The sequence below is a fragment of the Chlorocebus sabaeus genome, chromosome 25 (assembly GCF_047675955.1).
Source record: "Chlorocebus sabaeus isolate Y175 chromosome 25, mChlSab1.0.hap1, whole genome shotgun sequence".
Taxonomy (NCBI): Eukaryota; Metazoa; Chordata; class Mammalia; order Primates; family Cercopithecidae; genus Chlorocebus; species Chlorocebus sabaeus.
The window spans coordinates 73,747,319-73,774,380 of NC_132928.1; the positions used below are offsets into that span (position 1 = coordinate 73,747,319).

General features: G+C 35.5%; 1 protein-coding gene across 8 annotated transcripts in view; it reads right to left on the bottom strand.

Moving 5' to 3' along the window:
• Window positions 1-27,062, bottom strand: part of LYST (lysosomal trafficking regulator) — a 226,267-nt gene that overhangs the window by 98,870 nt on the left and 100,335 nt on the right. For all 8 annotated transcript variants that reach the window (XM_037986053.2, XM_007989866.3, XM_007989871.3 and 5 more), the window contains 10 exons: window positions 25,432-25,858; window positions 22,190-22,334; window positions 20,715-20,888; window positions 16,499-16,659; window positions 15,435-15,625; window positions 11,632-11,877; window positions 9,478-9,651; window positions 8,416-8,565; window positions 4,748-4,885; window positions 642-840 (listed from right to left, as the gene is read on the bottom strand). In XM_037986053.2, the coding sequence (XP_037841981.2) occupies window positions 642-840; window positions 4,748-4,885; window positions 8,416-8,565; window positions 9,478-9,651; window positions 11,632-11,877; window positions 15,435-15,625; window positions 16,499-16,659; window positions 20,715-20,888; window positions 22,190-22,334; window positions 25,432-25,858 (2,005 nt within the window). The remainder of the gene's footprint in view (window positions 1-641; window positions 841-4,747; window positions 4,886-8,415; window positions 8,566-9,477; window positions 9,652-11,631; window positions 11,878-15,434; window positions 15,626-16,498; window positions 16,660-20,714; window positions 20,889-22,189; window positions 22,335-25,431; window positions 25,859-27,062) is intronic.

The following is a 27,062-nucleotide window of genomic DNA, read 5'->3' on the forward strand; positions in this document are numbered from 1 at the left end:
CAATAACTAAAATACAAGTTCAAATTCTCTGGCCTTACATTCAAGGACTTATTTGATATGACTTTTGGGTAAAAATAAGTAAATGGTGGTCTTAAACTATATTTATGGCATTATTTGTCACTATTTCTTTACAGATTCCCTATATATAGGTAAAACTCATTAGTCCTTATTTTTTCTTTCCATTTTTCCTCCCTTTAAAGTCACTGTCTTTACCTGGAACAGTAACTCTCCAATCTACCTATCAAATTCTACTAAAAATCTTCAATGTCCACATCAGATGTCATGTAACCCATTAAATATTCTCTCCACAGTGGTCGGATGAAACCCTCTGTCCTTTGAAATCTCATTAGTTCTTCTTTTGTGTCTCTTCGATACTTACCAAATATATATATATATTTTTTACTGTAGTTATTTGAGTCTATGTCCCCTTTCTCTACTTGGCATTTAGACTCCTTGAGGGCAGAGGCCATGTCTAGTTCATTCTATAACTCTCTGCCCTATCCCAACTCCAATATGTAATTAGAGTAGCACCACTACACCATTAGAGTAGGCCATTCAAATATCAAACAAATGTGAATCAAGTGGGAAGAATAAAACAAAAGTAGAAATAGACATGATCTAACAAAAATGACTATACCTACCTATGTGCAAAGAAAAGTAGAAGTTCGTGGGATTGTGACAAACGTAAGTATTAGTAGGAGGGTGAACTGCTAAAAGGAAATTGAAGATAATTGTCAATAATTCCAAATCTGGAGGAGATCCAAGGACTTCTGCCATAATTTTCACAAATGATCTACAAACCTCTCGGGGCATGGGTGTGAGTTGCCCCTCTTTGTGTTCCTGAAAAAATAAAAATCAAACTCTCTTTAGATTTAAAGAATTGTCAACTTAACTACGATTTTTCATTTAGGCAAAAAATTCTTTTTAAGGTAGAATTCTGTTGGTTTACTAGTCTAGTCTGACCATATTTACCATTACCATAACAACTTATTAAATTGAGTTATTTCCTAATTCAAGCAATCTTGTTATTAAAAATTCATTAACACAGATGGCAACTTAACTCTAGCCCATTTATCTTAATTAACTGAGGCAAACTTATACTACAACTCTCACAAGCATGGACTCAAAAGCCAGACTGCCTAGGTTTGCATTCTGGTTTCTCTACTCACTAGCCATGTGATCTTAGGTACGTTATTTAACATCTGCATTCTTCACTTCCTTTGTCTATGTGAGTAATACTAGTGCTACTTTACAGAGTTGTTATGAGGACTAAATAACATAAACTCTTAGAATAGTGCCTTGCATATAGGTAAGCCCCATATAAATGTTAGTGATAAACTACAATCACTACTATTACTACTGCTACTACCTTTTCTTCTTCTTTTACTACTATTACTATTTATTACTATTAGTAATATTAGTATGGGATTAGGACATAAAACTTTTGATAGACAAAACTCGTTACACTAACACAATATGCTCCAGTTTACGAAGCTCTTTTTCACAACAGCTCTAGGAGAGGTTTTAGCCCTAATTTCTAGAATATGAGGCACAAAGTGGTTATTTGGTTATTTGACTAGTGTAAACCACACATAAAATATGTAGGTAGTATAATTATAACTCAAACTTAGGACTCTGAACTCTTTCTACTGCACCATTTACTGTCTGGAATAATGAGACTTGGCAAAATGCCAAGAAATTACTAAAAATAAAGCTGTATATAAATAAATTGCTTATATCCTCCAATTCCATCTCCCCAGTGGGTAGCAGCTGGTCTTCAGATTAAGGGCATGGGAGGTAAACTTCCTCATCTTCCATCTTCCTATGTCCAAATACATATCTCTACATCTACTCTTGTCACTTACTGTTGTGTATTACTGAATTGGAGTACTTAAAATGTAGATGTTAATTCTGAAACAATTAAGTTTGACTATCTCAGATATAAGAAGAGAACACTGAGTCTACAGAAGAAAACACAAAACTCCTTTGCCAAGATCTCATAGATGTCAAGCGGCAAAGCTAAGACAGGAACATAGATCTCCTGACTTCCAATTCAGAACTATTTCTGCTACAATCATCTGCATTTCTTCTAAATCATACTCCATGTATCTTCTTAACTTTTTTGGTTGCAGCATCAGTGATTCATTCCCAAGTCCAGCCCAAGTTACTTCTATCCTGCCCTCTCCACTGACTCTGTCAATAGTCACTGGTATTCTAGTTTACTATTTTTTAATCCCTTAACTTTACCTTCTGTGAACATTCTGTTTCTGTCTTTGCTTTTGCTGCTGGACTTTTTAATAATCATTTATTCTCACTGCCTTCAGTGATCCGCCACACATGCTATCCAAAGTCCCTGAAATCTGGCTCTTGCTTGATCCATGCTATTGAAATCTTGTAAGTCATTAAGAATTTCTGAGTCAATGGCCCTTTATCTGCCTACATTTTCTCTGAACTTTCTATATCATTGGTTCAAGGTATCACCTCCTTCTCTACATGTTCTTCCCCCTCTGCCCATCTCTGGTTTTCACTTTACTGAGTTTCCTCTTAGCTTTTCAATTACTCTTTCTATATCTCTTTCAATAGCCCCTTTTTCTTGTTTCACATCCTGAAAATGGGTATCTCCTGAGGTGTAAACCTCAGCCCTCTGATTCTCTCACTACATTTCTCTGTCTTGGAGTGTTTCTCTATTCTGATGGCTTCACTATTACTAGTTCACTGTTGCTGAATGTCCTGCTATAATTTCAAACGTAGAATACAAAAACTACAAAACTTACAAGTTTGCTTCTTTTTTTTTCTGATAAAATTACTGTTTTTCTGGTCTCCTGCCTAGAAATTTTTATGTTATATTTGACTCCTCCTGAAGCTCCATTTAAACAGAATCAAGTCCTATGAATTCTATCCTCATAATCTCTCTCTTATTTGCTCCCTACCTAAACACTCCCATTCTAATCACCAGGGTTCAGGTTCTTTATGCTGTACTCACAAACAAATGAAACTGCCTTACATCCAATATACTACCAATTTATTAATCTTCCTGAAGTGCATAAACACTCTGAGGTATCTTAAAGGCAAAGACTAAGTTCATTTCTTTATAAACTTCCCACAATACCTGACATAAAGCTATGTTTAATAAATAGCTGTTAATTTGATAAGTGGGCTCTTTGAACAAACAAGGGTAAAAAACCATATATGTAAGGAAAAAAAAATTTGTACCTAGATTTTTTTCTAGAATTTTTGTAAATAATACAAAAGTGAAAAAACATATGGAAATCTCCAAGTTTATAAGTGCCACTTTTCTGACATGCAAAGACTGAATATCACATTGTCATACGAACTTAATGAAAATTGGCCAATACATTTCAAAATGGATACGCAAAGGAAAAAATCTTGAGGAAAACTGATATATAAATGACACATAATACACTCAGTAAGCAAGGGTCCTGAAAGATCAATCAACATATTCTATTCCCTACAACAACAGTCTAATTTACCACAGGGGCCAAGAAAGGCAATAAAATGTTTTTGTGTTTTTGGAATTCATTCATTTAACAAATACTTATCAGATGCTCAGGTGTGTCAAGTACTGACATTACAGTGTGATTTAAAACAAAACAAAACAAAAACCATATCCTTGCTTTCAGGAGACTTACAGAAGGAAATAAACCATAATTCCATAAATAACTAACAAACTATGTACATAGTGTATAAAGGGAAAAAGACTAATTTATATGGAAAGGGCAGGACAGGTATCTCTCAGGAAGTAAGTCTTAAGTTGCCACATGGAGGATAAGTAGGAGCTGGCCAGATGAAAAGAATGGGATCAATAATTGTTAAAGCAAAAAGAATACCATGTACTCTGAGACAGAAAAAAGTCTTACTTGTTTAAGGAAGGGAAAGAAATCCAAGGAGGCTGAGTACCCTAAGATGAAGCTAGAATGGTAGCTTGATCATATAAGCCTTCTCATATTAACACTTCTTAGAGATGTTGTCACAGATTTTGAATTTTAGCCCAACTATAATGAAAGCCCTTGGTGCCACTGAAGCAAGGGCACTCAAAATATAAAATATTACTGATCTCATGGAATATCTGTACTTATCTAACTTGACAAAGTTCTAATAGATGCCTCAGACATTAAAAAAAAAAACTTGGAAAATTGTCTAATATACCCACCAAGCAGATATGTATTGATGCCTTTTATCTGCTTGGTTGGTATACTAGATGATATCAATAAAGGCAGAGAAAAAAATTAACTAAAAGGGCCACAGCATAGACATTACAATGTAACTGTTAAAATTAGTGTCACTTTTCAATAAAAGTTTTGGATACAGTTTAAAATGCTAATTCTAGCATATAAAATAGACCTTTAGCAAGTTTATACTTATTAAATCAATACATATTTGTAAATTTTTATTTAAAGAATATGGAACAAGTTAAAATTCATTAACTATTCTTGTTGTTCAAGGCACTACAAAACTATTATTCTATCCCAACATAAAGAAACATCTAAGAAATTTAGTAATTGTACTTTTGTAATTGAGTTAGGAATTATGACAGTGTGATGATCAAGTTGTAAGATGCAGCCGTTGAAAAACTCCTATACTATTTATTGAAAGAAGAGAATCTGGAGAGAAGAGAAGATGGGGGAAAAAAAAAAGTCGCATTGAAAGTGTCACAAAAATTTGATGTTCATAGTATTATTAAACAACTGTGGAAAATATTTCCAAAAGTAAAGTTACATAAAAGTACCTGCAAAACCTGACAAGTCAGTAGAAAGTGATGAACCACTTGAGCTTTCAATAACTGCTTAATATTAAACATCTGCTGGTGGTGATCTGCTCTGATGAGGACTTCTAGAGCCGCTAACAAAGTTTCCCAAACACCTTGCTGAGGAGACAAACATACACCAATAAGCACATATGTACTGAAAAATATGCAGCATGCTTTTTGGAAAACACACAACGTGCAACAATTTAACATTGTATATATATTCAGTATCAAAGACTACATGTCTGCAAAAAGCCAATGTCAAAATTTATTCCCTATTATTTTTTGTTGCCAATAGGCTATTTCTAAATAGCTATGTTGAATGCAATATTGTATTAGGTGCTTTCCTACATTACCCTTTCTGTGGCATTAAATGTATTTTCAAAAGATGAATTATCAAGAGGCATTGTTCAAATTAGAGAAGTACACACATTACCAATGTTATTGTTTTTAAATAATTTATGTTCAAAGAGTGTTGTTAAAAATGTATACATTTCAATATCAATCTGCATATGCAGCATTTAACCAAATAATTTTAGAGCAAATCATACTAAATCAAAAAGTCATGGACAATGTGAAAATTCTGCATTTTAAATTTACTTTCAAGTTCAAATAATAGAATTCTCTGCATGATTACAAACTATGCACTTCAAAGAGTAGTTAGCATCCTTTGACAGTGCCTTAAAATGCTTCTCCCATAGTGAATCAATCTTAACTTGTCCATAATACTAGAGAAAAAAAGAGATCTTATACTGATAACTAATATTGAAAGATAACCTTCCCTTCATCTTATCATCCTAAGTGACCTTTCAATAAACCTTTTAACAAAAAGCAAAATTAACTGGCTTGGGTTGCAGAGCCTACTATTTCTCCTGCCATTATCTGGCAAGAATGAACCAAGATATTGATAGACTTAATCATACTCTTCTACCTAGGGTCTCTCTCTTTCTAAGATAGAGCCAAGATGCTCTAAAAGAAAAAGCCACATGAAAACCAGAAGACAAGGCAGCCAAAGTATGAAAACATGATTCAATCTGAAAAGTAGTACCAAGATAAAATAGTGCCAACGTAAACAAATAGCAACAACAAAAAAAGAAAAACCAGACTTAGTTCAAAAATAATTAATTACATAAGAAAACCTTATTTCAAATCCATAGAAGTAATATGTGTCTTATCACTTTCAAATTCAATTTTAAAATGTTTCTTTTAAAATCAAACAACCCCACATTTGCCTGCTCTTTGAAGCACTTGGTTCAACTTTGTCCAAGTTAGATTTTCCAACTTGCAACTGAGCATATTCTTTATTACACATTTATACTGCTTTTGATCCAATTTGTTTACATATGCTATCCCCATAATTATTTGCTTTCTCCCTGCAATATTATACATATTTTAATCTATCTATCTTATCTTTTGTTTTTTTAGATCTGAAATATTTATTCAGAGTGAGAAAAGGAATCACAACAAATCACAAAGTTTAAAAACTGAAAAGTACCATGAATATCACAAAATCCAGAAACATGGTAATAGTTAGTTGGTTGTTCGACATGCCTTTCAAAATACTTTTCTCTGTTTTGTGGCTGCATACTCTTTAATTGCCTTTTCATATAACAATTTTGTAATATAATTTTCTATAGGAAGAATAGAAAATTCTCTTTCCTCTAGCATATCTGAACTAAATTTATTTTTATTACTAATAGATTAGAAAAGGTTTTTTTTTTTTCCTTTTGCCAGGTGTGGGGGCTCACGCCTGTATCCCAGCACTTTGGGAGGCCAAGGCAGGAGGATTGCTTGAGCCCAGGAGTTTGAGACCAGCCTGGGCAATATAGTGAGACTTCATCTCTACAAAAATAAATAAATAAATAAATAAAAATTAGCCAGGCATTGTGGTGCACACATGTAGTCCTAGCTACTTGGGAGGCTGAGGTAGGAGGACTGCTTGAGCCTGAGAGGCAGAGGTTGCAGTGAGCCAAGATGGCACCACTGCACTTCAGCCTGGGTGACAGAGTGAAATCCTATTTCAAAAAAAAAAAAGGAGTCTTTTTTCAACCTCACAACTCATTACTGGTAATGTGTAAATTTTTAATCAGTAAATTACTGGTAATGTAAATTCTGTTGGCAAGTTGGGAAAAACCATTTTTAAAAAAATTCTAAAGGTATTATATTCTGAATTGCTCCATAATAATATTTGATGATAATCTTGTTATATTCTAATTAGTTCTAGACAATCTAGTTTTCTTTTTCTTGCAAAAATCACCAATACCTACTAGAACCTTGCCACACTTAGAGCAAACAGTCCACACTAGAACTAAGAAGGCTGTATGAGCCTATACCATTAAGACTGCTTAAAACTGGGGCAGAAAGGAAACAACCCTATACTCATTCCCTGACTGGGTCCTTGTGAAGACCAGACCAGCCATTCTAGGTGCTGAGATGTAGTGTCTACATCTAAGATCAATCTATGTTGCTTACTTTATACTTACAATGAAGCCTTCCCCTATATACCATGGTCTTATCTCTAACTCCTGGCCAGCGTGGCTCCCCTAGTTAGAAGTGTATCCATTTCCCTCTCCTGGACCTGACTCCCCTGACTCTTAGCAGGCTCCCCTTTCAGAGTTTATGGTAAATGCAAGCCTTCGACTAATCCAAATAAGCCCATATGCTCCTGCCTGACTGCAGTATTCTTAGCCAGCCCAAGTTTGATTTTGACTCTCCAGCTCAGCATTTCCCATGGCTGTTCAAAACTTTGCATGGAAAATAAGTGCCAGATTTCCATTTATAATTAACATTACTTTGAAGTAATTAATTATTTCCTTCAGAATAATAATTAGATAAATATTTAAAAGAATATGCTGGCTGGGGGTGGTGGTTCATATATGTAATCCCAGCATTTTGGGAAGCCAAGGCAGACAGATCACTTGACCTCAGGAGTTTAAGACCAGCCTGAGCAACATGTGTGAAACCCTGTCTATACCCAAAATGCAAAAACTTAGCCAGGTATGGTGGCACACATCTGTGGTCCCAGCTACTTGGGAGGCTAAGGTAGGAGTATCATCTGAGCCTGGGGGTGGAGGTTGCAGTGAGCCAAGATCACGCCACTAAACTCCAGCCTGGGCGAAAGAGTAACACTCCATTTCAAACAAAAACAAAAACAAACAAAAAAACGAGTACACGCTTCTATTCACAGTAGCTAAAATGTGGAAACAATCTAAGTATCTCTAAACTGATGAATGGATGAGCAAAATGGGGTAAATAAATAGAATGGAATATTATTCATTCTTAAAAAGGAAATTTGGACATATGCTACAACACAAATGAGCTGTGAAGACATTATGCTAAATGAAATAAGCTAATCACAAAAAGACAAATACTATATGATCCTACTTATATGAGATCCTTAGTCAAAAGCAGAATGGTGGTTTCCAGGGGCGAGAGGAAGAGGGGGAATAGGGAATTACTGTTTAAAGGGTACAAAGTTTTGGTTTTACAAAACAAAAAAGATTTACAGAGATGGATGGTGGTGATGGTTGGACAACACTGTAAATGCACTTAATGCCACCGAACCGAAACTTAAAAATGCTTAAGATGGTAAATTTTGTGTTATATGCATGTTATCACAATAAAAAATAGAAAAAGTACATATTACATGCCTCTGCTTTATTCCATATCTTCCAGTCAAGCAATAGTTCCTCTAACAGCTTAACATCTTGGATTATAGCATTAGAGTCTACATCCAACTTAAACTCTCCATTCTCATTCATATAAATAATATCTTCACCACAGCATCCTTCGAGAAGGGTCTATAGAAAATTAGCATTAATATAAGATGCATTAGTAATTGGTTAATCAAAAAGTTCAACAGAAACATTAAGCTTTCAATTTTAGCAATCATTAAATTCAAAGGAAAGCTAGTAAATAATTCACTTCACAAAATATCTTTAACTTGTTTTGTAAAACAATTCAGATAAACAGAAAATTCCAAACTTACAAATATTTTTAAGTGAGTACTCAGGTTCAAACATGGAGTAAAACAAACAGCACTCATTTTTTATGTTTTAAATTGAATTAATCTTCTATTAGGCTTTAAAACCTTTTCAAAAAAGTAGTAAGAATTCATGCCACAAATGTATGGATCTTGCAGTTTAAAGAGGTAGGGGTGGGGGCAAGGGTAGAGCAATCATCTTTTGTCTTAGTACTAGAAGTCTCAGAGAGAAATATTTTCACAATGTTACCAAATGCTTTTATCTAGAAAAGTATTTAAATATATGATGATAGCGGGATAATAAAAATGAGCACGAATATCTGTGACTTTAAAAACTAACTTGTAGCAGCAGTGCCTAATGGAATGGTATGCCTCTAGGTGTCTAGAGAACTGGGTTCTCTGCCATAATGGTGGGGGCTAAAGCAAAGATCTTATCAATCTATGGAATGAGGGGACAGCATGGGAGATATCTATGGCCCACCCAGATCTAAAATTCAATGAGTTTATTTTTTCTTACTTTTAAAAAATGCTTTAAAGAAAAGAAAAATGTAGTTATTTAAATGATGAAAAGAACTAGAAGAATACCTTAGTTTTATTAACTATACACTAATAAGTTTCCTCCATTTTCTTCAGGAATAACTGAAACACAAAACTATTATTGGAAGACTTTGATGACGAGATGAGTATCATTGCATATGAAACTATAAAAATAAATTTTATGAAGACATACCTTCAAAATGTAAAACCCAACAATGCATTTTTGTTTGATCAACACCTGATGAATCATAGAAAGTCCATTACAATTTTCTAATTCATGTACTCTTTGTTGGTTGTATTTAATTAATGAGAGTATAACTCGCAGTGCTAATGCTTGAGTTTCTTCACAGCTACTGAGTTCAACGACCTAAAAAAAAATGGGTGGATATAGTTTTCTCCCAATTTGCTGAGAGTAAAAATGTAATGTTTATAATCTTCCACTATGTAACATCAATCCAGTAGTTTCTACAAAGTATTTTTTAATGCTCATACTCTACCTATTTAAGGATTGTGAATAAACAAAACTGAGAGTAAGGCATAAATTCCATGTTCTATAGTCTCTTACATATGCTATAGTATACAATGACACGAACAACCTTAGCGGTCAGTAGCATTTTATAACTAGTGATCTGAAGTGTCATAAGTTTTTGATAAATTAGTCAACAGACAAACAGGCTCTTCATTATGTGGTAAGGGAGATAAAAAGAAGTAAAATACATGATACTTGTTCCCAATGGGGTCTACTTTTCTGTCAAAGAGATAAGAGGCTAAAAACCACATGTTGTGCCTTGTACTTCAATTTACTTCAACCAACACTTTCTGACAACTACTATAATACATAAGAAACACATACTTATTATCACGCTAAAGGCCAAAGAAGAATGAGACAATAGGTATGCCAGGAGAGCACAGAAACCATTCTGACCCCTCTCTGCTTGGTTTAGGGGAAGGCTACACAGAGATAAGGTGGCCTAGGAAGAGAGCCAAATCCTGGAAGCAGGAATAAAGGGGTGGCTGGGGGCAGGGCACAGCCAGGGGAAGGGTAAAGGCCTAAATTAGAAGTTCAGAGTACATCTAGGAAGCTGCAGGTTGCCTCTTTGGCTGGATTGTAGAGACCAGGCTCACAAGGCAGGTTATGCATGTAAGGATTTTAAGGACACTGAATTTTATTTTTGTAGGGGAGGAGGAATGATACTGAACAAGGTTTCTAAGTTTTAGACGTAGAAACATACTTTAAAAGTCTTATTGGCAAGACTTTTAAACTAAACATATAAAGATAAAAATGTAAACATTTTATCTAAGATCCAATCTTTATGTAACTAACAAAATTATATTCAATACCTTGATGAAAGAGAAGAAAACAAGGATATACATTTTGAAACTACACAGTGGTACAAAAGATCACAAAATATTGGTGAGGAGTTAAAGGGCTTTTGATTTTAAAACACTAGGAGAGAATCTATTCAACTAGACAGTAGATTTTAAAAATATGAAAAAAGAAGAGGTGAAGAAGAAAAGACAGATTACAGAGAATGGGGGATCAAATGCTAACAAAATATTTGTAAGAACCCTAACAACAACAAATGCTCATATGCTTCTTATTGCAAAATTAATCAAAGATGCTTCCATTAAAGAAAGCTAGATAGGGACACTATGAAAACCTGATAATGTTGCAGAAGTTATACTTCGGGATAAAATGAAGATGGCATTCCGAGGATGAAGGAAGATCAAAGCTGCTTTAATTAAACAGGTATGTGGACCCAGAGGAAGTAGAAATGATTTTTACCAAAGTGAGACTATTTGTGCTCCCTAATATAGGTTTCAGCAATCCCTGAAATAGTCTGTAATTACTGTCTACTCTGTATCAGGACAGATAATTAAATGATATATTCTAAAATGGTACGTATGGCCTGAGTCAAACTTTGTATTTCTCCTTTTTGAAAAAACTCCAAACCCAAACAAATTAAAGTTTTGTTGGTTTTTTTTGAAAAAAACATACTTGCTGACCCTTAGTTTTTTCCTACGCATTGGAAACATTTAAGGAATAAAAGCTTCATAAATTTTATTTTTAAAAGTATCCTCCTTTCAAATTAAAATCTTGTACATTTAACATTTAATTGTACTAATTGCATTTTTGGTTAATAGAAAACTTCTAAAATATTCATAAATTAGAAGAAACCTGAATCATCTATGGCTGAAAGCTTAATAACATATTTAATATATAATTTTTTATCTTAAAAGTTTAATATAGTTGAGTGTAGCTTTTTCATGTGGTCCAAAAGAAATCCTTTATCAATAATAAATAAGTCATTTCTCTTTAGACAAAACTATAACCAGTGATTCTTACCCTAGCAAAGAGAAAAACAAATACACCAGTTCCACCAATTTCGTGCAGAATGCCTTGAATGGTTTTATATTCAGTAGGTTGGAGATTCTTTAGATGATGAGGTTCTAATAAGATGCTCTGAACTTCTTTTGAGCTGAAGGGTCTTTGAGAGAGTTGGGTTTTCATTTGACCTTTAAGTCTAATCACTGGCTCATAGATGGTGTACTGAGCAGGACAGTAAGTTGTATAAACAACTGAAAGACTTTCCTGAAACACAAATATTTTCATTCAGTAATGACACAAAGTTTAAAATGCAAGCTATCAACTAGCAAGTAAGTATTTCAAAGTGAAAACACACTCAACTGATCCTTTTCTTTGCTTAAAAAACAACAGCTACTACACTAAACAAAGATAAACATTAGAAGCAAGGCTGCTCCCCACAAAGCAAATGATCAGTGATTTATTTAGCAGTGATCAATTGTGTAGATCACACCAAGGTTGAGAAGGATTCCAGCTTTGTTTGGTTTAGAATAAATATTAAATTATACTATTACCACTAATATCAACTAAGTCTTAAACCACACTTATTACATACCAGGCACTATTCTAAGCACTTAAAAATATTGGGAACTCAGGGTCAGGTCAACTTTTCTGAAATTTTTGCTCTGCATTTGCTCATGGGCTGACTATTTATTTAAAAGCAACTCTAAACTAGATCTTTCTTTCTACTGGAATAAAATTTCGGATTGTCAACAGTCAGCACACCTAACTAAAATAAAATAGAACTTCAAATATTTCTCCCAGGCAAAGGATAGTTTCCATCAGTACGTGGCTCCCTGTCAAGACTCTCTAAACTATTTTAAAAATTAAAGTTAATTTTAAATGCAGAATGTATGTTTTTCTTAGAGACAGGGTCTCGCTCTGGCACCCAGGCTGGAGTGCAGTGGCATGACCATAGCTCACTGTAGCCTTGAACTCCTAGGCTCAAGGGCTCCTCCCACCTCAGTCTCCCAAGCAGCCAGGACTACAGGCACCTGCCACCACACCAATTTTTTTTTTTTTTTTGGTAGAGACATGGTCTTGTTATGTTGCAGGCTAGTCTCAAACCCTTGGCCTAAAGTGATCCTCCTGCCTGTGCCTCCCAGAGTGCTGGGATTATAGGTATGAGATTATAGGTATGAACCTTGGTGTCTGGCCCATAGTGTACTTTAAGGTGGTTTTAGTGGTAGTGGATGCCAAACTCAGGCTCAGGAAATCATACAGATTCAGTGTCTTCTCTCAGAACTGGATGGGGGCCTTGTGCTTTGATATTTCTTTTTTTTTCTCTCTCTCTCTCTCTTTCTTTCTTTCTTTCTTTCCAAGATGGAGTCTTGCTCTGTTGCCCAGGCTGGAGTACAGTTGCATGATCTCAGCTCACCGCAGCCTCTGCCTCCTGGGTTCAAGCAATTCTCCTGCTTCAGCCTCCTGAGTAGCTGGGATTACAGGTGCATGCCACCACACCCAGCTAATTTTTTAATTTTAGTGGAGACGGGGTTTCACCATGTTGGCCAGACTGGTCTCAAACTGGCTGGTCTTGAACTTCTGACCTCGGGATCTGCCTGCCTCAGCCTCCCAAAGTGCTGGGATTACAAACAGGAGCCACCGTGCTTGGCCTGAGGTTTATTTATGACCCACAGCAATCAGACATGCCATCCAGTGTATCTGTGCACCAGCTAAACCAATTATACTCTCTGTTGTGGATGATTATGCTGGAAAAGCAAAGTTTCAAACCTACAGTAGTTTCAATCAGAAATCTGACACCACACTCTGACATGAGGGTACCATTTTTTTTTTTTTTTTCTTTCTTTCTTTTTTTGAGACGGAGTTTCACTCTCGTTGCCCAGGCTGGAGTGCAATGGTGCATTCTCGGCTCACTGCAATCTCCGCCTCCTAGGTTCAAGCGATTCTCCTGCCTCAGCCTCCTGAGTAGCTGGCATTACAGGTGCCTGCCACCATGCCCGGCTAGTTTTTGTATTTTTAGTAGAGACAGGGTTTCACCATGTTGGCCAGACTGGTCTCAAACTCCTGACCCGAGGTGATCCACCTGCCTCGACCTCCCAAAGTGCTGGGATTACAGGCGTGAGCCACTGCGCCCGGCCGAGGGTACCCCTTCTCCCTGACCATTCTTTCACAAACTTGTAACTCCCAAATTACTAAATCGGGCTTAAACAATTTGCTCTCTAAAAATAGTTTTCACATAAAACCCTCAGAATTTTCATTCATGATAATTTATGTTGAGTTTTGTAACTTATATGACCTATATACTGTTCAGGAAAAACAAAAGGATTAGGGAAATTTTTCTATGAAAACTAATGCATTAACTGAAAACTACTGAGTTAAAGTTACTACTTGAACAAACATCTGTGTGAGCTCCTCAATCTCCCTAAGGCAGAGGTTCTCAAAGTGTGATCCTCAACCAGCATCACCATCACCTAGGAACTTATTAAAAATGTAAATTCCAGGGTCACACTTCAGACCTACTACATCAGAAGCTCTGGACCAGCAATCCATATTTTAACAAGCCCTCTGGATGATTCTGGTGCACACTCAGGTTTGAGGAACCATTTCCCTAAAGGATGTTTTCTTAATGGTGAGACATTTAGGATAGGATCATTCTTTGTTGTATAATAGTGTTCATGTACTGTAGAACATTTAGCATCCCTGGCCCTTATTACCCAATAATTACTGACAACCACATCTACCCTCCCCACAACTCAACAACAACAACAACAAAATACATTCCAAAACAGTAGTCTCCTTCAAGTAGGAAATATCTGTACTTCTCACAAGAAGCAAGAGAAAGAGGAACCCAGTTTCATGGCCAGATCTACCAGATTTTAGTATATTTTCTAAGACTATGAAGGTTCAGTTTTCCAGTTGCTATAACGAAAAACTTCACCACTAGCTCCTAAATTGTATACCAGTAGAACAAAATATTGGAATAATATATAAAAATCAATAGAGTCTCATGTAAGCAGAATTAGCAATACTTTGAAAGCAAATTCCTATTTGTACTGATATTAAACAATACGTTTTTTAGGCCAGGCATAGTGGCTCATGCCTGTAATCTCACCATTTGAGGGGCTGAGATGGGAGGATCGCTTGAGGCCAGGAGTTTGAGATCCATCTGGGCAACATAGCGAGATTCCATCTCTACAAACATTTAAAATTAGCCTGGTGTGGTGGTGCCTGACTGTAGACCCGGCCACCTGGGAGGCTGAGGTGGGAGGATCATTTGAGCCCAGCAGTTCAAGGCTGCAGTGAGCTATGATCACACCACTGTACCCAAGCCTGGGTGACAGAGTGAAATCCTGTCTCTTAAAAAAATAAAAAATAAAAAATAAAAAAGAGTAGGTTTTCTAAGACCTGAATATACGTAACTAAAACTAACATTATAAATGGATATTATTTATTTATAAGTATGGAAAGAAAATATAAAGAGCAACATTTTTTAGGAGTATGTCAAACTAACAAGTGTTATTTTCATTGTATCATAAACATTTTTCCTGAATAATTAGTAGGTATAAAATAAACTAAACTGATAAACTTTTTATGGAAATATAATTTCAAGGAAATGGAGACATAAATATAAAACCTGAAACAAATTTTGAAAGAAGGTCAAAGCATTTCAACGTTTTTCAGAAAAAAACATAATTCTAAGATAAGAAAACGTTAAGGAACCACATGAAAATCTTTAGAAATCTAATTCATAACTATACATTTCAATAAATACACCTAAATACAGTTGTTACTATAAAATTAAAACTTATAAAATTAAAACTTACAATTAAGAGACCAATATCCACATCTTTCTTGGTCATAAAAAGTTCTCTGATTTGTTCACATCGCAAAATTTCTTTATTAATATATTTGGAGTAGTCATTCACTGGCTTGCCATACTTACAGGGCATTACAGATGTATGGTTGGGCCCACAAGCATACAGATAAAAGGCCTCTTGTGAACCAACCTTAGCTCCTGAATAGCAGAAAAATAAAGTTAGTTATTTAAAACACTCTAACCAGAATTTTTCATAAAAAGCAAGAAACCAGGAGTTATTTTTTTTAGCCAGATTCTTTCAGCTGTTCACTATATTTTATGAAAATGATAAAGCCTCAATTTCCAAATTGGTGTAATGAGAAAATAACCTATGCCAACTATGATGGAAGATGAATTAATGTATATAAAGTTAATCGTGAAGCTTTTAATTAAATCATAATATTTCTATTTACTCCTTAGCCAGAAAACAGGTTTTCTGATTTATCTTACTTTTTTTTTTTTTTTTTTTTTTAAATAATGGAAGCTGTATCTTGGTAAATTCCATTTCTAACTAAAATTTGAATCAATATCTTTATTCCTTCCTATTTAGTCAATAAACACTGTCTGAATGCTATTATGTATCAGGTTTAAGGACATATTTTTAAAAATCATATATTTTATTTTTCCCTAAAATTTGATATTTGTATAAGAAATAATAAAATTATAAAGGAGACAACCAAGATAAGTTTACTAGTCACGATACTACATTATCCAGCATAAAAAAACACTAATTTAATATGAGATTTTCTTTTTTGAGGGTGGAGGAAATACATTTTTATATTAAATGTATGTATCAATTGTAAGACACAACTAGATTACAAAAATGTTAAAATATTTTAAAAGTATATCTTAGAGTCTTAGAAATACAGTACTTATTAAACACAAGTAAAGGAACAGAGATTATTTTAGCCAGGTTAATTTACTTAGTTTAATACTTGTTAACTGAGGAAAAAAATTGGAAATGTTTCAAAGGAAAAAATCTCACTCTGTCGCCCAGGTTGAAGTGCAGTGGTGCAATCATGGCTCACTCACCATTGAAGAGAAGCAAATTTCCCAGGTCCCATTTTCCAGCTAACTGCAAAAACTCTTCTTGGGATGATAAACAATGGCCAATCATGCAAAATGTTTTATTGCTATCAGATGACAAACTTGTTTTTCTTGGAAGCATAAAATCCAAAGTAACATCAGGCTTCCTACATTAAAAACAAAGTTAAAGCAACGACTTTAGGAAGTACTAGTACTAAGTATTTTTAAAGCATGAATATTTAACAATGGAGAATTCTTCAACAATTTTCTTGTCATTACCAGCTGGCACTGGGGCACAAGAGGAGGGCTAATTGTTTGTCTCTTGGTCAAAGGTACTGCAGAAAGAGGGGAGCCAAACAGAGATACCTGATGATCCCTCAGCAGGCCATGGGAAATGTGATGAGACATTTGCTGCAAGTTTTCTCTGCCATTTGACTTCTGCATATGCACCTTCCTGGTTTACAGATACAAACCAACCACCTCCCCTTAATTTTGCCAAGAAGTCTCCCATCTTGACAAACAATTCCAAAAATTGGAATCCATGACATTCCAAAAATGTTATGTCATCTATGAGGCCTCTGAAAACTAATCAGTAAAAACATAACTTCTTCAAAATTTCTTCTGTCTAGCCACTGAAATGTCAATGCTTTCTGCATTTTCTGTTTTCTTAATGCTAAGTGATTATGCAGCTTTTGATTAGTCTCTTTTGCTTCATGGATAACGGTGAAGGAATGCTTACAAAAGACAGAGTTCTGGCAAAGGCAAAATAAAGCTTTCTCACAGAAAGACACACAAAGCAGGGAGGACTTCATCAACTAGTGAAACCACAGAGCTCTATCCCTAGTTTAGGAATGTTTTAAACTCCATTTTAAGATAATAAGGGTAATCTGTAAAGGCAAAGTCTAAATAAAATTTGTAAGATGAAGACAGGATAAGCTAACATGGGTAGCTCTTAATGAGAAATCCAACTTTGTATATATTTATTTTAAAAGTTTTGCCTAAGGCTCTCAGTTTCACATATAACAGATAAACTTAACTATTTTAATGTCTTGTTTTTTTTTTAAATAAAGGAAAGATGTGAGATACGTTCAATGACATACTTCTCCTTGACCAAATAAATGGCTGTGACTGAAACTCCTCTATCGCCATCTAGTGGCATTATGACTTAAAATAGTTTTAAATTTTTTATTTTAAAAAATAAGAGTGTTTCAATGAGAACACATGGACACAGGGAGGGGAACGTCACACACCAGCGCCTGTCAGCAGGTGTCGGGGCAAGAGGAGGAAGAGCATCAGGACAAATACCTAATGCATGTGGGGCTTAAAACCTAGATGATGGGTTGATAGGTGCAGCAAACCACCATGGCACATGTATACCTATGTAACAAACCTGCATGTTCTGACATGTATCCCAGAACTAAAGTAAAATGAAAATATAACAATAAAATAAAAATAAAATAGTGTTTTTAAGGGTGAAAGATAACCTACTGCAGGATGAATGCAAAATGAATTAAACAAATATTAAGTATCTACTATGTATCAAGTATTTCTGCCATATTTGTAAGCTGTTAATAACAACTAAGAAAGTATTAACTCATTTTCAGTATTGTTACCTTATTTTAAAAGGGCCTTTTCAAATGTACTCTTTTAGAAATTTTTTTTTTTTTTTTTTTTTTTACATTGAGACAGGGTCTCGCTCTGTCACCCAGGCTGAAGTGCAAGGGTGCAATCATGGCTCACTGTAGCCTTGACTTACTGGGCTCAGGTGATTCTCCTGCCTCAGCCTCCCAAGTAGCTGGGACTATACAGGTATGCATCACCATGCCCAGCTAATTTTTTATTTTTAGTAGAGACAGGGTTTTTCCATGTTGCCCAGGTTGGTCCTCAATTCCCGGGCTCAAGCAATCCTTCTGCCTCGGCCTCTCAAAGTGCTGGGATTATAGGCATGAAGCACCATGCCTGACTTAGAAATTATTCTATAGCTTATAAGGTGATGAAGATATTATAGCACCAAGTTTAAGTCAACAGAATAAAATATTTGTTCTTGGTCACTTGTTCTGTTAACCAATGAAATTAACTTGTGCCAAATGGCAAACAATTCTCTCAAAGGAATGTAGACCTAAGTGGGTGGGTAAAAAAACAGAGTGATGTGTGAATCAAGTGACTATGTTTACTAATTTCAGACTGTCCACAATAAAAATCTAATTTCTCATTCTGAACATGTCTAATAGTTAGTTTATTGTTCCTATACCTGTCAGTTGACATAATTCAGAAAAAGGCTGCAGGAGCAGTAAAGGATAGGGTTTTAAAACATGGGCCCTCCTTAGGGTCAGAGTTTAGGTTAAACTTTCAGCTCTACCCCTTACTTGTGGCAAGAGTTTGGGCAAGTCACTCTAGGTCTCAGTTGCCCCATCTGTAAAATTTGGATAATAATATACCTACTTCATAGTATTGCTGGGAGGATTAAATTAGGTAATCTGTATAAAGTGTCTAATGTAGTGCCTGGCATATGTTGAAAGCTCAAGAAATGGAGAGGAGAGTGTCTAGGAGGAGACAGGGGCTCTCTACTTACAACTCCAGCCCCAGCTCTATCTGATTTAACTATAGGTTCTGGAAACAAATTTGCTGATTGACTACAGCTGCCATGGCAGGTGTGAAGATCGAGACTGTCACAGACTGTATTTTATTTGGAATATGGAACATGGAAATTAGGCTTCAATTACGTATTTTTACAATTTTTTTAAATGAATACAACAAAACTAAACTCTTAATTTTATTTCCAAAGCATGTTCTTGCTTGTGGCAGACACCATGGACTGTAAAGCAATTCACGAGCCCCTGTTCCCTGTCTCCCTCTATTATTGAGGCTGGACGGCTATAAGCAATCGATTGCTGCAGCCTCCTGCAGCGATGCCCAGTCCTCCACTTCAAACTGTCCTCCTCTCACCTGCACAGGGCAAGTTCCATCTCCTCTTTCAGGTCTCAGCTTTAATACCCTGTTCTTAGATAGGCCTTCCCTGATCCATCCATCATTAAGTGTCAAACTTGATATTTTCTGTCTCAGGGTTTTAAAGCATGGACCTCACAGTATCTGTCATCATTTGCAAATATTCATTTTATTGTGTTTGCTTGTTGTCTGATTCCTCACCAGACTGTGACTCCAGGAAGGCAGGGAATGTGTCCATCTTGTTTATCTGTCCCCCAGGCCTTATTAATACATCAAGTGCTCAAAACACTGTGATTCTTCAATAAATGTGATGAATGAACAAATGAATGAATAAAAATAGGTTAATCTGTGTTAAGGGTATATGCTATTTCCATGGTCTAATCTACTTTGAGGGATTTTTGAGAGAATTAGATCATGTATATAAAGCATCCAGCAAAAGATCTGCAACATAATAAGTATGCAATATATTATGTTCCCTTTGATTAAATCTAGACTTCTCACCTTGGCATTCAAAGCCTGTTAAGTAGTCTCACCATGCCCATTCTTTTGTATTTCTCATTATTCAACTTAAACTCATCCAACCAGTTTAATCCTCTACCATGCCACATTATAGTTTCAAATTCTCATCTTCTTTCATGCTACTTCATTCAATACAATACTTCCCAATGCTTACAAATCGAAGATACCTTATAATTCCTACAGGCTAAAATTTTACATTACGATATTCCACAAGACATTTCTTATTAACTTGGCTCACAATTCTCCTATGTGGTAAAAATCATACAGTACTCTCCCTGAATCTATCACTTGCTATATTTCTAGCACTCTATCTGAATCTATCACCTTATACATAGACTAGTCATTCTAATTTCTTTTGAAAGTCTAATTTAATTTAGGTATTAACCTTATTAGTCACTTAATTTAAATAATTATCATGGCTTCAGTTTTACAATATATGGACTTGCGGGATGAAATTATAGATTCTGTTCTTTCATATATAGTTATACATAAATGTCTAAATTTCTAGGTATCTGCATGCTCCCCAAACCCAAATATTAATTTTCAACAGTCACTTCTACAGAAGGCTTATTCTGCATGAAAATGACCAATAGGAAAACAAAGCCCAACTCTGACAGATTTGTAAGTTAAAGTATAGTAAATTTTATTGTAGTAAAAACCTAGAATTTTCTGTAATCTGTTTCAGAAGTTGTAACAGACTAATGAAACATAACATTGTAACTGAGATTGACATGCATTTCCTCAAAATGCTTCCTACCTCTGTCCAGAGACCCATATGGAGATTTTCCCATGAATCTTCTTTTTCCCTTGGGGCTGCTGTAAGTAGGTGAGTACTAAATGTTGCCATTTTCTTGGGAGGAAAATATTCTCCTGTGATTCAACCTGTGCTAGTAAAACAGCTTTCACGTCATCATTTGAATCCATGCACACACTATAAAAAAAGAGAAAAGGCATAGGCTGAAAACATAAAAATTCTGACCTCAGTATTTAACACATATATAGTAACTATAATTCTAAATATTTAAGTAAGATTAAAAATCAGTTCTATTTTTTTTAAAGTGCTTGAAAAGTCAGTAGGTCTTCGTTTTATACCATAAGCTACTTAGTTATTCTATTATTACCTCAATTCATGAACTGAAATAGATTAGGCTCATTGGCTGGTAGTCATAATTTAGGCAATAATTTTCAGAAATCAGTTTGTAAAAATATATATATTATTACTATTTATATAGTCATTGCTCATTTAGAAATTACAATGTATTATTTGGTTCATAGAAAAATTAATATAAATGTCTAAATACCAGACTGTACTGGAGGTCTAATCTACTTTGTGGAATTACTAAAAGAATGAGGAGATAACGTACATAAGGCATCTAGTAATGTTTGTAACGTTTACAAGGTAGGTATTCCTAAATAACATACTGGTTTGTTTAGATTTGAGTTTTAGACAAATAGTATCATACTATTCATACTCAATACAAATAAAAGACCTGTATCTATACCACTTAATAAATGAGACATTATAAAAGGACAAGATAACAAGGAGAACCCAAGCTTATCAGGTAATGCCTATTAAATATATAACCCACATGGAAAATATGTTTGTAATAACACCCTAAGACCTTTATAATCTGACAGAATATTTCCATAGAATAAGACTTCAATAAGTATTTGATCTAAAATCTAACAGAGAATTATTGTATTTTATTTATTTTTTTATTTTTATTTTTATTTTTTGAGACAGTCTCACTCTGTCACCCAGACCGGAGCGCAGTGGCATGCGATCTGGGCTCTGCCTCCCGGGTTCAAGCGATTCTCCTGCTTCAGCCTCCTGAGCAGCTGGGACTACAGGCATGCACCATCATGCCTGGCTAATTTTTGTGGTTTTTGTTTGTTTGTTTTGTAGAGATCGGGTTTCACTATGTTGGCCAGGCTGGTCTCAGACTCCTGACCTCAGGTGATATGACTGCCTTGGCTTCCCGAAGTGCTGGGATTACAGGTGTGACACCACGCCCAGCCGAGAATTAATATATTTTAGACTTTATGGATTTTTGGATAGAATAATACACTATTACAAAAGTGATATTAATAGCTGTTAGAATGTATATATTTTTAAATGAGACTTTTTGTTTCGCTATAATGAAATTTTATTAGCAGATTTCATATTAATGTCTCTTACATAAATTATTTAAATACATTATCTATTCATGGGAGGCTGAAGATAATCAATACCGAAAAATAAAACTGGCATTGTGGGGATCAGCCCACACTTGGATCATCAACGCTTTGGATCCCAGTGAAATTATATGAATACATCCTTCTTCTATGAGTCTTTCACCAGGATTTATGTACTCTGCACCTTCCGGTCTGTCGCTCCCTATAAGAAAAAGATGTTAAAATGATCAGTAAAATGGTTCATAACAATTGAGTAGAAAAGTGAATTTACAAGAATACAAAGCACGTTTGTTCATTTGTAGTAGGTTACCTACCCAGAATGTCTGAGCCTGATCTGTTCTAAACAACCATATTTCCAGAGTATAGATGTTAACTCCAAAAAAGCACAAGGGATTAAAAATGGTAATTCAGTACTTTAAAAGTTATTAAATGTTTAAAAATGTATAATAACTGAGGACAACTGTGGGCATAACCAGACTGCTATGTGACAACCTATTACAATGTGTACCAAGCTTCTTTCTTCAGCTGGATTGGGTCACTATGACTTCCCTGACCCTGGTCCAGGAAGCACACATCACTGTCAATGTGTGTCATTGTCTCACACTACCAAAAATCATTCTAGAATTATCACATGGCATGATTTTTAAAAATTTTCATATTACAAATTTTAAGGAAAAACTCTAGTGTTTGAATATATTCATAATTTATATTCCCTGGTGAGTGGTCTTTGAATATAATTGCTAAGTGATTCAGAATCTCTAGTGTTTCTTTAAGGCAAGCTAGGGTAAATGCTTACAGGTTTGGGCTATCTGGTTATTCATCTTGACTCCTCTTTCTCATCTTTTAAAACACAGCACTACCTGAAGATGTATGATGATCTACTTGTCATTATAATACTTGTGACTTTATGTAAAGCTATGTTATATCATAATACAAAATGCATGTCCAAAGGTTCAGACTTTTAAAGAACACTACTGCTTATTAGACTGCATACATATTAGTTGCAATTTTTCAACAGGTAAAACCATGACCGATGTTAAAAAAAAAATACACCCCGTAGCGATGACAATAGTTTTAAAAAAGAAGAGTTAAAGTAACTGATTATTTTGAGGCTATTGACCAAGATATAAGATGTATAGAGAACTCATATCTGACATGAAATTTTAAAAATGTTCCATACCAAATATGAACTTGTACAAATAAAAGAGTAGGACAAAACCAGTGTGCATCTAGGAATTATAGAGTAGGAATATTACAAATATTTAACTTAATGCTCACAACCATCTTATAAGGTAAATATACATAGGGTGACAGAATTGAGGCGCTGAGAGGTTAATTTGTCCAAAGGCATCAGTTAGAGGTAAAAGATGTGGTATCACAGCAAAATATTCTTTATCTCTCTTCAAAAATTTATATATGTCTACTATTTTTAAGTGTTTATACAAAATCATCTTTCTAAAATATGTTTTCTAATATACCCTTAAAATAAAAAATTAAGACAAAACTTTCTAATATTTACTTTTCTCAGTCACTATGTACATTTATTCATTTTATAAGAGACTGTTTACATTGAGATTGCCTCCATTAAAACATGAGAAGGCAATCTGCATAGCTTATAGTATAGTAGCAATGTCAAAGCTCTGGAATTAAAAAAGGTGGGTTTCAATTCCTTTTCCTCACTTACCAGCTATATAATTTGGTCATGCTACTTAACTTCCTCTAAAAATACAGATAGTATGAGCACTTACTAACTTGTTAATATTAAAAATGTATATAGAAACAGCTGAGCAAAGTGACATATACACAGAAAGCACTCAACGCACATTAGATAGCATCATAATAAATATTATCACATGTAGAGCTATCAGTTCTTAGGTGGCAAAATTCAATCCACAACAGAAAATTCTAGTGAAGGCATAGCGTCCTAAAACAGAGGTTCCACTGGGTGAGAAAGATTTGTGGAATGAAGAGCTAATAATAATGAATAATGAAAGATTTGTGGAATTGAGGCCTGCATCTCCATGTACATATAAAGCCCTAAACATCCGTTTCATCCAGTCATTTCATTCATTCCATAGGCCCTAAGAATTATCCCACCTACTTCACTTTCCATCACCATAAACTGCTTTTCAATGAACAGTTTTTTTCTGCCCTAGTCATATGAGAAACAAGGTGCAGTATAATAGCAATTCTTCAGTTAAAGAAGGAACTGGAATGAAATTTATTCTAATGTTGGAGAATGGCTGATGCATTTAAACATTCTGTGACAGGAACTAGGGGAAGGTCACTGAGGTAAGACACGGCATGAGAAGGAGAACTTGAAATAAAAGAGAGAAGGACGTTCGCAGGCCAGGTGCAGTGCCTCACGCCTGTAATCCCAGCACTTTGAGAGGCTGAGGCGGGCGGATCGCAAGGTCAGCAGACTGAGACCATCCTGGCTAACACGGTGAAACCCGTCTCTACTAAAAACACAAAAAATTAGCCGGGCGTGGTGGCACACGCCTGTAGTCCCAGCTACTTGGGAGGCTGAGGCAGGAGCATCACTTGAACCCGGAAGGCAGAGGTTGCAATGAGCCTCAAAAAAAAAAAATGAAAACAAAAACAAAAACAAAAAAGCAGGTGGCTCACACCTGCAACCCTAACACTTTGGGAGGCTGAGGCGGGCAGATCACTTGAGGTCAGGAGTTTGAGACCAGCCTGGCCAACATAGTGAAACCCCATCTTTACTAAAAATATAAAATTAGCCAGGCATGGTGGCCAGCGCCTGAATCCCAGCTACTCGGGAGGCTGAGGCAGTAGAACTGCTTGAATCCGGGAGGCGGAGGTTGCAGTGAGCCAAGATCGCACCATTGCACTCCAGCCTGGGCGAAACTGCGAAACTCTGCCTCAAAAAAAAAGAGAAAGAAAATGAAATGCGGACTGTCTAACAGAGGCTGGGAAATAACAGAAAGAAAAGCAGCTATAGGGTTTATCCTTTTCTAACATCAGGAGCCACCCTAATCCAGTAATGGGACCAGGAAAGAAGTTCCATAAGGAACTCTAGGGGCTGATGACCCCAGAAAAAGTTGTATATGTGGTGTCCCCTTCACCCCTATAAAAAACTAAAGTATCTGCAATGGATATTCAAGGCTATATGACAACTCAGGCTTTGATAAGTCAGGACCTACCATCACTAAGTAAGGCATTTAAGGTGAAGAACATGTTAACAGTGTTAAGAACACTACTACATTTTTACTGCTCAAGGAAAATTACAGTCTGAAAACTCTTCGTGTACAAATCAGATAATCCTGTCATCATACCTGTACCATCAAAGCTGCTATCTGGTAAAATTAATGATTTGTTTCTTTTCTTTATGTTCTTTCCTTTTTCTGCGGTACTCTCAGCTTCATGGATACACTCCACATTAAACCACAGTGAAACACTGAAACCTTCTGATAGGTGTGGCCAGCAGTTTTGCCCCAGCAACGGCAGGTGGACTGGGGCTATGTGCCAAGATGAAAGCAGCCGATGGGGAAAACTCTCTCTATCAGCCTCTTTCTTGCTCCGTGAAACTCGTGCTCTTCTCAATAAACCCATGGCCTTACTGTTTAAAATCCCAGGATACTTTTGTGATGAAACACCGTTGCTTAAATTTGGAGTGTGCAGTAAAGGGAAGGTTAGATACTGTGAAGGGCTCATAGTAGTATCACTTTCAATAATTTTCAGAATACCTAGAAGAAGAATTTTCTAGAGAAAAGGAAAAACAAATGAAACTTTCTAGTCACGTAATAAAGTACATAATAATCTTGAAATTTACGTTATACATGAAGATACAAACATACCCATACATATCAGTATTCCTAAATACCTTCCTATCCCCCACATCTTTAAAATTTTCATTTTTTCATAGCTGAGATAAAATATGAAACAGATTTCTTTTTTTTTTTTTTTTAAGACAAAGTCTCACTCTGTTGCCCAGGCTAGAGTGTAGCGGCATGATCTCGGCTCACTGCAACTTCTGGCTCCCAGGTTCAGGCTATTCTCCTGCCTCAGCCTCCAGAGTAGTTGGGATTACAGCTGGGATTACCCCCACCACCCCCAGCTAATTTTTGTACTTTTAGTAGAAACAAGGTTTCATCATGTTGGCCAGGCTAGTCTCGAACTCCTGACCTCAGGTGATCCACCCACCTTGGCCTCCCAAAGTGCTGGGATTACAGGCGTGAGCCACCATGCCCAGCCTTCATTCTTAAAATATGTAATCTTTTGTGGTTAATTTGTTTCATGTTTAGATTTTTTTTTTTTTTTTTTTTTTTTTTAGACTGAGTTTAGCTCTTATTGCCCAGGCAGAGTGCAATGGTACGATCTCAGCTGACTGCAACCTCTGCCTCCCAGGTTCAAGTGATTCTCCTGCCTCAGCCTCCTGAGTAGCTGGGATTACAGGTGCATGCCACCATGCCCAGCTAATTTTTGTATTTTTAGTAGAGACGGGGTTTCATCATATTGGTCAGGCTGGTCTCAAACTCCTGACCTCAGGTGATCTGCCCGCCTCGGCCTCCCAAAATGCTGGGATTACAGGCGTGAGCCATGGTGCCCTGCCTTAGATGTTTTTTTGTTAAAATTTTTTATTTTTAATTTTCGTGGATACATGGTAGGTACGTATATTTATGGGGTACCTAGATTTTTTGATACATATTTAGATTTAATAGTTATGATTTGGTTTTAAATTTTAAATTAAAAATAATACTTATATCAAGAATCATTTCTACTAACGAAAAATGTTTATTTCTAAGTAAACTATGGTTCTTCTCCCAATTATTTTTAAATCAGAGATATAACCAGAGACATTACATATTCTCCAGATTTCTGACTTTAGAGCATGACTATCTTCATAAAACTGAGTGTTCAATTACTTTCCAATTTATTTCACATGATTTTTTCATATCAAGTAAAT